The 10,888-nt window shown below is 49.4% G+C and overlaps 1 protein-coding gene across 4 annotated transcripts in view; it reads right to left on the bottom strand.

The window, feature by feature from the left end:
• The window catches only part of SYTL4 (synaptotagmin like 4), a 43,330-nt gene that overhangs the window by 1,519 nt on the left and 30,923 nt on the right, over positions 1-10,888 (bottom strand). For all 4 annotated transcript variants that reach the window (XM_048864260.2, XM_048864259.2, XM_048864258.2 and 1 more), the window contains 8 exons: positions 10,621-10,724; positions 9,805-9,891; positions 8,916-9,094; positions 8,530-8,632; positions 6,816-6,977; positions 5,549-5,654; positions 4,286-4,385; positions 73-281 (listed from right to left, as the gene is read on the bottom strand). In XM_048864260.2, coding sequence (XP_048720217.2) covers positions 73-281; positions 4,286-4,385; positions 5,549-5,654; positions 6,816-6,977; positions 8,530-8,632; positions 8,916-9,094; positions 9,805-9,891; positions 10,621-10,724 — 1,050 coding nt within the window. The remainder of the gene's footprint in view (positions 1-72; positions 282-4,285; positions 4,386-5,548; positions 5,655-6,815; positions 6,978-8,529; positions 8,633-8,915; positions 9,095-9,804; positions 9,892-10,620; positions 10,725-10,888) is intronic.

Here is a 10,888-nt window from a genome sequence, read left to right as displayed (position 1 = left end):
TTACACTCTGCTACACCCCCCAGGAGAGCAGGGGCAGCCCCACCCAACAACTGAGACCAGGGAGCACCTCACCATTCCCAACTCCCAGCCTGACTCCTCCCAGGAAGTCATTGCTGGACAATGGCTCACGGTCCCAGACAGTCAGCTCCAGACAGATGTGCTGCAGGTCCTCTGGGCTGATGCCATTGTAGACAAAGGTGTGATTGTAGTGAGGATTCAGGGTCTTCTTCATCACAGGAGTCTTCCTCTTGGTGGCCTTGTTTCGGAGCGGCAGCAGGTAGCTGTGGGAGAGGCCCTTGTTAGCAACTCCCCCTCACAGTGCCCCCCTCTGACCTGAGCAGAGGAGAGACTGTGATGGCTCAAGAGACTGGGAATAGGCTAGGGGATCTCAGACAGTGGGCCCACCAAGGCAGGGATCAGCTCTTCTCTAGAGCTGTAGAGGACCCAAACAACTGGTCCCAATTGGGGTTGGGGTCCCAGACTACAGTAAATACACCCAGTGCCAAAGGGTCAGCTTTGGATTTGTCTAAGTAATTTGCATCCAGTCGTTCAGTGACCCTAGGGAAGAGGCTGTGTGATTTCAGTGCAGCTCCAACACACGGGAGTCAGTTCTGGAGTGTGAACATAAGAACAGCCATAATGGATCAGACCAATGGTCCATGTAGTACCGTATCCTGTCTTCCAACAGCAGCCAATGTCAGGTCCCCCAAGGGAATGAACAGAACAGGGCAATCATCAAGTGATCCAGCCACTGGGGTCCAGTCCCAGCATCTAGCAGTCAGAGACCTAACCATCTTGGCTAAGAGCCATTGATGGACCTCTCTTCTATGAATTTATCCAATTCTCTGTTTGAATCCAGTTATACTTTTGGCCTTCACATCTCCTGGCAACAAGTTCCACAGGTTAACTTCGTTGGGTGAAGAAGTGCTTCCTCATGTTTTAAACCTGCTATCTATTAATTTCATTGGGTGACCCTGGGTTCTCGTGTTATGAAAAAGCGTAAACAACACTTCCTTATTCACTTTCTCCACATCATTCATGATTTCATAGACCTCAATCATATCCCGCCCCTTAGTCACCTCTTTTCCAAACTGAACAGTCCGTCTTTTTACTCTTCCCTCACATGGAAGCTGTTCCATACCCCAATCATTTTTGTTGCCCATCTCTCTACCTTTTCCATTTCTAATGTATCTTTTTAGAGATGGGCTGACCAGAACTGCATGCAGTATTTCAGGTAGGAGCATTATATTTGGTCTTACCTATCGCTTTCCTATTGTTCCTAATATTGTTAGCTTTTTTTTTTTTTTTTTGACTGCCACTGCACATTGAGCCGATGTTTTCAGAGAACTATCCAGAATGACTCCAACCTCACTTTCTTGAGTGGTCTTGAAATTAGCTGGTACCATCATTTTGTATATATAGTTGGGATGTTTTCTGACATACATTACTTTGTCTTTATCAACAGTGAATTTCACCTACCATTCTCTTACCTATTCACCCAGTTTTGCGAGATCTATTTGTAACTCTTCACAGTCTGCTTTGGACTAAACTAACTTGAATAATTTTGTATGGTTTGCAAACTTTGCCATCTCACTGTTTACCCCTTTTTCCAGCACTGGCCCAAGGACAGATCCCTGGAGGACCCAGCTATTTACCTCTTTCCATTCTGAAAACTGACCATTTATTCCTACTCTTTGTTTCCTGTATTTTAACCAGTTACTAGTCCATGAGAGGACCTTCCCTCTTACCCCATAATAGCTTACTTTGCTTAAGAGCCTTTGGTGAGGGATCTTGTCAAAGGCTTTCTGAAAGTCCAAGTACACTGGGTCCACTCGATCACCCTTGTACAGATGCTTGTTGACCCCCCTCAAAGAATGCTAATAGAGTGGTACAAATCTATTGCTAATAGATTTTACCGTGTTGACTCTTTCCCAACAAATTGTGTTCATTTATGTATCTAGTAAGTCTGTTCTTTACTATGTTTTCAACCGATTTGCCCAATACTGAAGTGCGGCTTACCGGTCTGTAATTGCTAGGATGACTTCCAGTGGTGCTGGAGCTAGGGGTACTGCTGCACCCTCTATCTGGTTTCCATCAGCCCCCTCCCCCCCCCACTATAAAAATTGTTCCAGCACCCCTAATCAACTCTGGAGCCTTTTTTAAAAACTGGTGTCACATAAGCTATACTCCAGTCACCTAGTGCAGAACTGATTTAAGTGATTGGTTACATACCACACTTTTAGTAGATCTGCAATTTCATATTTGAGTTCCTTCAGAACTCTGGGGTGAATACCATCTGGTCATAGTGACTTATTGCTGTTTAACATATCATTTGTTCCAAAACCTCTTCTATTAACCCCTTGATGTGGGACAGTTCCTCAGATTTGTCACCTAAAAAGAATGGTCAGGTGTGGGAATATCCCTCATGTCCTCTTAAGTGAAGATCAATGGAAAGAATTCATTTTGCTTCCCCGCAATGACCTTGTCTTCCTTGAGTGTCCAGTGGCCCCACTGATTGTGTGGCAGGCTTCCTGCTTCTCATGAACTTATTTTTTGAGACTCTTCAAATTTTTTAGTGGCCTGACTAATTATACTTTTACACTTATTTTCCTCAGTAGGATTGGACTTCCAATTTTTAAAGGATGCCTTTGCCTCTGTCAGCTTCTTTTTTTGGTACTTTTACTATTCTTTTTAGTTTGCGGTATACATTTAATTAGAGCCTCTATTTTGGTGTTTTTAAAAGTTTCCATGCAGGTATTTCACTCTTTTGACTGTTGCTTTTAATTGCTGTTTAACGAGCTTCCTCATTTCTGTGTAGTTCCCCTTTCTTAAATTAAATGCTAATGTGATGGGCTTTATGGTATTTCCCCCCACCACATACACGGATGTTAAATTTATATTGTTCCACTATATTCACCTCTTGGACCAGATCCTGTGCTCCACTGAGGACTAAATCAAGAATTGCCTCTCCCCTTGTGACTTCCAGAACTAGCTGCTCCAAGAAGCAGTCATTAATGGTGGCTAGACACTATCACTGCATCCCCTCCTCAGGTGACATGTTCCCAATCAATAGGGGGATAGCTGAAATCCCCCATTATTATTAAGCTATTTATTTTTAGTCTCTAATCTCCCTAAGCATTTCACATTCTGGTCAAGGGGTCGGTAGTATATTCCTACTATTATATTCTTATTCAAGCATGGAATTTCTATCGCTAGACATTCTATGATACATAGTTTGACTCACTTAAGAATTTTACTATGCAGCAGAACCCCATTTATTCAACGCTCCATTATCTGCCTCTGTCTTAAATGAACCACCAACACACAGATCCAAAAGCAGGCGATCTCTTCTGTGGCTGCTAGATGGTGCAGCAGCCTTGCACTTTCCTATTCTCTCTGCATTATCCAAATTTTCGATCATCCGATCTGGCCTCAGTCCCAATTAGATCAGATCAACAGGATTCTGCTGTATTTGACTCTACACTTTCTTTTGCACATTGTGCCACTCCCCAACCAGCACAACATTCTGTCATTTCTATATATTTTGTACGCTGGTATTAGAGTCCCAGTGATTGTCATCATTCCACCAAGATTGTGATATTATATCAATAGCTTCATTTAAATACCAGGCGCGCGCCAGTTCACCCATCTTAGCACTGAGACTTCTAGCACTTATAGAATTTGTCAGTTTTTAGTTGTCTGCCTGCACGTGATGTAATTGAATGGGACTGTCTCTCTTCAGTTCCTGCCTGCATTTCATCAACTTCCATCCTCTCCTCTTTACTACATATGGAGAATCCCCATTAATAGCTCCTCCCTCCCCCTTGAGAAGTCTGTGTGGTTATATTGGCTTGTGACTTCCATCCAAGCCCACGAGCTGGAACTCGCCGCTGCCTCTTCTAGAGGACCCCTCTGTGTCCAGGCACTGGGAGGAAGCTTGTGGACCATGCTGTGCTTCTCTTGGCGACAAACCAGATTTCAGCTGAGTTGTGGATGCTCAGCACTTCTGAAATACGTAGGGCTGAGCTGCTCCAGACCCCTCCCATCAGCATTTAAGATCTTTCACCACAACAGGAGCACAAGCTCATCAGCATAAACACACCACCCCCAACGCCCATCTCAACAACAGGCAGCTGGGAGAGGGTTGGGGACAGAGAGGCCCATTCATTCCCAGGCCCCTGGGTCACTCCACTGCAAAGCATTATCCAGGTCCATTGTAGTGGGGAGGGCTGTTCTGTAGGTGCCATCCATCTCCCCTGAAACTGGCATGTTCCGACACACTCACCCCTTGACAAAGCTGTCAGAGGTCCCTCCAGATTTGGCAGCTATGAGGTTCTTGGCCTCTTTGATCCAGACCTGGAGTTCGCCTCCTTCCTCCCGTTTGCCTGGAAGAGAAAGTCTGAATCATACACGTTTTCAGCCACAGCTTTTCTCCAATCATGGGATGCGACCCCTCTTTGCATCCCTCCACTGGCATCAAACATAAGCCACTTGTCTTCGCTTGCAAGGCTTCACCATCAAGCTTTCATTCGCTATCGAGCCATCAGTCCTCACCTGCAGCTGGCCCATGCTGCCAGCTTCCATCGCCCACTTGTTAAATCTGCAGACAAGCCCTTAAGTGCATTCTCCCATGCTGCCCCTCCTGCTTGGGAGGTGCTCTCTAAACATCTGTAAAGCTACTTCATTGTCCTCCTTCAAAACCTATCTTAAAAATTTCCTTTGCTGTGATGCCTACAGAAAACCTGACACCATTTAGGCTACTAGTGTGCAAGGACCACTGGCTATTATGTGGACTCCTTGTACTCCAGCTATCTGTATCCATCTATTGTCCTTTGTCTTATACTTACATTGTCAACTCCTCGGGGCAGGGAGGGTTTGTGTTGTGCATTTGTACAGCACCTTGCACAATGCAGGCCTGGTCCACAACTGGGGCTTCTAGGCACCAAGGTAATACAAATAAAAAGAACTGTTGGCTCACTGAATCTCAGAGAGGCTGGCCCACAGACATCCTCATCTTTAGAGCTACAGGTCCCAGCATGCTGTGTTCTATTTGCCCTATCACGCTGTGTTCTGAATTGCCTGGCCCGATCCATGCTGGGTTCTAGATCTTGAGAGAACTGTCCCACAACATAAGACAAGGGCAGCTGATCTGCTCCAGAAGCAAACTGGATGCAGATTGCCAATGCAGCTCTCTGCTTGGAAGAGTTCCAGGAACACTGCTCTAGCTTGCCTCAAAGCTTTACTGCAATAGAAGCCCATTCCCATTCAAGCTGAATCTGCATAGAAGAAAAGAGCAGCTAGTAGCACTGTTGAAATAACCATGGATCAGAGCCACATTTCAGAGCCGAAGGTTAAAATATTACAGCTGCTTGGTCCATTAATGGATTAGCTTCCTCCCGAAAACATGACAAGCAGTTCCTGTTCCCGGATGAGCTCTGGATGTTTGGAGACTGGGATTACATACTGGGCGCCAGTGTGGGTTAGCATCTGGGTCGGTTTTCACATATTACCTTATGAGCTGAGGTTCTGCAGCAGCTCAGACACTCACCCTTTTTCCCATTACCCGCCCCTGGGTGTTTGGAAGATGGGATGTACTTCATGGAAACCACCAACTCTCCTCTGTACTGCTGGGAGCCTGCAGAGTCAGCATCAGCCTGAAATTGGGTATCAGATTTTTAAGGCCACACTTACCTAGTAAATCTTAAATTATTACCACTGCAGTCTTGTCTATACATGAACATGCCACAGTTCAAAGAGTCTGTTCTTTTAAAAACCAGTTTAGTTAAACCAGCGCAGATGTGTGTGGACTCAATATGATTTTTACCAGATTGATCATAAAGACAGACATCTAGCCGGTGCAAACCCCACAGAGACACTTCTTTTGTTTAACTATAGATAGGTTCCTTATAATGATAACCAGTGCAAGCTGGTGTGTAGACAAGGCCTTACTGAAGGTGTTGCCACTCAGACAAACATTCTCAGGGTGGGGCTCTCCCAAAGATCCCAGAGATCAAGGAGAATCGGACTTGTGCAGAATCCCAGACAGCTGGAAGCTCAGCCACCTCTGCTGCTTGTGCAATCATGAGTTTGCCATGACGACAGCTGTTGCACAGTGCCTTACTAATGGCACTCACTGGCCTGCAACAGGATTTGGATCGGGTCTCAGAGGTCCATGGGAGAAAACATCAGTCTCAGAGCTTCCCAGCAGGAGAGAGGACGCCAGAGTGTTGGCACCCTGCAGTGGCAGGAATCCACACCACCTTATGAACGTTCGTGGACTCCCCTGTTGTCACATAAGACAGGTGTACTACGCAGACCCAAAAAGCCAGACTCAGTCAGAAGGATTTTATATGACTATGGACATACTGACTGACTTGTTCAATAAGTCCAGATCTCTGAAGGTTTATGTGGCACGTGTCTCACTTTATAAAAGAACCAGGGTGTCCATCACCCTCATAGGAAGCAGACTGCCTGCTAACGTTCACGTCTGTATACAGACTGATGGCCCAGGGTGCTAAGATCCCCTGAGTACGTAGTCGGACGGCTAGCTCATACGGCTGTCTGTGTCACTCCAGCTACACTGCTTTTTCTCGAGCGCTCTCTCGAGTGGAACTAGCACATGTACATCTATGCAAGCTGGACACCACCCCCAGTGAAGGATCTGTGTCATTATGTTAGAGGAAAGAGAGCATCTCCCACAATAAAAGGCACTGGTCGGGGGAACTTCACATCTGCTCCAGAGCCACTTTCCTTACTGGGAGGAGCTGTGGTAGATTCCTAGGGTAAGTCAGATGCAAGAGCTACAGGGACCATACCTTGCCATGCAGGGGGACACGCTCTTCCAGCTGGCTCTCAAAATTCCAGGAATCCATCGGGATCTCCACCTCCCCCAAGAAGGTGTTTCGGCCAAAGCGATCGTGGTGCCAGACTGAGAACTGCAAGGTTCTTGTGAGCAGGAGGGACTTGCTGATCTCGTACTGTGAAGAGACAGGACCACAGAGCCAGATAAGTCAGTGGTGGCTTCCCAGAGCAGCTAGGATCATATCTGAAGCTTTCACTGTGAGAAGGTGATGCCCTTCGGCACTCCTAGGAAGACTGAAGTCTTCCCACCTTCTCCTGAGAGCCCAACTGGTGTGTTTGACTATTGTCACATACTCCTTTTCTCTTCAGGGTTTCACCCACTGTGAGGAAGGTACCAGGCAATGGCTGCCCAGCTGCACTCCAGGAGTCTAGCCACACAGAGGAGGCATGTACTCTGGGTCCACAGCAGGGACTCCAAAAGCTGCCCATAGAAAAGGGAGGGCAGATTCTGGGAAGCAGCCATAGGAGCTTAGAGGATTTTTATACCGAGGCTCAAGTTTTCAGTAAGTCTCCAATATGTAGGACTAAGGTACGTGCACACATGCAAGTGGGCTGGACATCTCACTACCTGCTTTGCCCAGGCAGCTTCAGGTATGTACAATTGCTGTGTGACCAATCTAAGACCCACGGAGGAGCTGGGCCTGCACACACCCATTCTAGGGACTCTCTGCACTGGGCAGCCCTGGCCTCCTGGGGAAGTGGGAAGCACCTTCAGGGTAGAGCTCTGGAAGCTGGAGAGCAAAGAGCTCTGCTCAGTCTGTCTCTGAGCACAGGCCTGGCCTCAGGCAGGCACAGTGGAATTGTTCACAGATTTGGGAATGAAGGTTACTGAAACAGGAGGGTTCAGAAACCACTGGAGCATTCTGGATTCCAAAGCTTTAATTGCCACCCTCCGTCCTTTGTGCTCCCTGCTTTTACAACAGGGGAGGGGGGCTGCCCCCGGCATTTACTCATATGGCCGCAGCATGAACTCTGCAGCGGAAGCCAGTAAGTGAAGCATGCATCCGGCAGCATTCCCCCTGCTGGATCCATACGGCTTGGATTTAGCTGGCTCCCTGCTCGAGTGACTGTACTGCCTTCTGTTGACATCGCTGTGGCCAGGAGGGGCCACAGAAAGCAACACTGCGCTCTGAACAGGGCAACGCCCACCCTCCAGCGATGGCAGCAGGATGCTAGGCGAAGCAAGCAGAGCAGGAGAGCGATGTGTCTGCAGGGAGGTCATGGCATCCCGAGACACAGTTCAGGGCTTTAGCTATGCCTGGCCCAGTCACCATGGCAACAGGGCTGCAAAAAAAAAAAATGCAGTGACATCAGCAAGACAGCCCTGCACAGAGACGCTGTCAGTTATCCTGGCCCCTGTCCCAGTGCTTGGAGCCTCCGGGAGGCACTGCACCCGCCTGCAGGATTTTCAGAGCTCTGACTCTGGTCTACAGGGGAGATCAGCGTCCCTCTCCCTCCCGGCAGCCCCAGCCAAGGTGCAAGGAGGAAGGGGCTGTTTTCACTCCACCAGTGAAGCATAAGGATGAAGGAAAGGGGCATCTGGTGGTGAAGCCTCCCTGCCCTAGGTCTTATGATTTGGGTCAAGCATCTGCCTCCCCAACTGAGCTTTGATGGAGCTCTCTCTGGGGTGGGTTGGAGATGGCCAATAACCCCTGCCTCACGGGTCACCTTGAGCAGCTCATTGTACAGCGGGTTGACACTGTTGCGTTTGATGGTTGTCTTGCGTTTGCCTTGCCGAGATTTATCAGGCAGGAGGTAGGTCTTCACATATCTGGAGGAGGCAAGCAGGCAGTGTCACTCATTTCACAAGCGTCTCCCCAGACCTAGCACAGACTCCTGCTCTCTGCCCCGTCCCCCACCACACCTCCGTTCCTGGATGGTAGCTGCCCATCTCAGACTCCTAGCACAGGAGCTTTCCTAATCAGTATGCCAGCACCTAGCACAGGACAAGTCCAGCCCCCCCTCAGTAAGGTCAGCACCCGTGGCAGGCAGCACCCCATTCGCCCAGCCCCATGCCAATATCCCATGCCAGAGACAACTTGCTCAGCACTCACGGGTTGGAGCGCTTCTTGGCCTCGTCGGCATAGGCCAGCTGGCGACACTCCTTCACGTGGATGAACAGGGTCTGAGTCTTGTGCTCGTAGCTCAGAGAGAAGGCGATCTCTCCCGTGACAAAGACGCTGCCGAAGTCACCAGCCTCGCTGTAAATGCTGACCATGCTCCCCAGTGTGCTCTGAAACACACGGTCCTGGTAAGATTTACGCCCCAATTGTGCACAGAGAACTAGCATATCTCCACTTCCTCCCCCCATATCTTCCCTCCTGACCACTGGACTGGAGTCCCCTTTCCCGAACCAGTTTGCCATGGTAAGTACTCAGCACCTTTCACCCAAGGACCCAAAAGCCTCACACCCCCTTACGAGATCTATCAGAGAGAAGCTCAAGCTGCAAGTCCAAGACAGAGCTCGGCACAGTACCTAGCTCTGCTAACCCTGTGCTGCCTTCCTGCTTCCTAACCCCAATCCTCACTCAAGCATTTCTTCCTGCAGGCCCAAGGGCGGGGGTGGTGGTGGTGTGAGTAGCAGCAGAGCCAGAGGGGGGATCTGATAGCAGCCTTCAACTACCTGAAGGGGGGTTCCAAAGAGGGTGGAGCTCGGCTGTTCTCAGTGGTGGCAGATGACAGAACAAGGAGCAATAGTCTCAAGTTGCAGAGGGGGAGGTCTAGGTTGGATATTAGGAAACACTATTTCACTAGGAGGGTAGTGAAGCACTGGGATGGGTTACCTAGGGAGGTGGTGGAATCTCCATCCTTAGAGGTTTTTAAGGCCCGGCTTGACAAAGCCCTGGCTGGGATGAATTAGTTGGTGTTGGTCCTGCTTTGAGCAGGGGGTTGGACGAGATGACCTCCTGAGGTCTCTTCCAACCCTGATATTCTATGACTCACCGAAGAGGTCCCGCTGTACATGCTACTTCTGGCTGTCCTCCGGCGATGGATCTCCACCAGGTTGTCAATGTCTTCCTCCTCCTCATCCTGCAACGAGGGATATGGCCATCCATACAGGCCAGAAAACCAAGGCAGCTAGACGCTCTGGCAGCAACCCTGCCAGGGAAGCAGCCCCAGCCACTACGGGTACATCTACACAGCAGTGAGTCCCAGAGCCTGGGTCAATTGACTCAGGCTCCCATTGCAGGGCTAAAGATAGCCATGTAGACATTTGGGCTCGGTCTGGTGAAACCCAGCAAGTGAGGAGGGTCTGAGCACCCAGGCTCTGGACCAACCCCCAACATCTACATGGCCATCTGTAGCCCCACAGTGCAAGCCCAAGTCAGTTAACCAAGGCTCTGAGATTTGCTGCTGCGGGGGGTGATTTTCTGTGAAGACATACCCGAAGGCTCCTTGCCCAACGCCCGCTCCCTTCAGGTGTACTCGCCTTGGACTGGGGGAAGATGCCCTGAGCAGGCAGGCCAGCACAGAGGAGAGCAGTGACCTGACTAAGTTCCTCCCCCAGAGCCACGGAGAGCTCATTCAGACAAGATGAGAGGCTATCGCTGGAGACCCGCAAAACGTGCAATGGGGTCTGCGCTTCCTTGGGAGTTTAGCTAACAGCATGGTAGCCTGCAGCTGAACTGAAATGGAAGGAGGCTGGGTGGGGAGCAACTCCCCTTCGATCCCATGGGCCTCAGAGAAAGGCGGGGTGAAGGAGAAGCGTCCCTATGTTAAGCAAACAAGTTGATTCAATGCAGCTCGATAGGCTCTCACCACTTCAGTGTTGAGACCTGGAACCGACTTGCTTCTGTCTCCCATGGAGCCGCTTTCACTTCCTAGCTCCTCCGGGCGCAGATCAATCACTGACTTTGTGTAGTCTGTGTCAGAGACAGGAAGGTGAGATGCCTCCAATCCCAGCCGTTACTGCAGTGCTAGCAAGCTGTTACGGGTGTATCTAGCTCTCACTCATCCACTGGTCAAGGTGTGTTACGGAAGTGGGTAAGCATCGCTATTCCCCTTTTGAGGGTGGAGGAACTGAGGT

The sequence above is a fragment of the Caretta caretta genome, chromosome 9 (assembly GCF_965140235.1).
Source record: "Caretta caretta isolate rCarCar2 chromosome 9, rCarCar1.hap1, whole genome shotgun sequence".
NCBI classification, from domain to species: Eukaryota; Metazoa; Chordata; order Testudines; family Cheloniidae; genus Caretta; species Caretta caretta.
The sequence above is the reverse complement of the archived record's forward strand: the minus strand, read 5'-3'. Positions and strand labels throughout refer to the sequence as shown.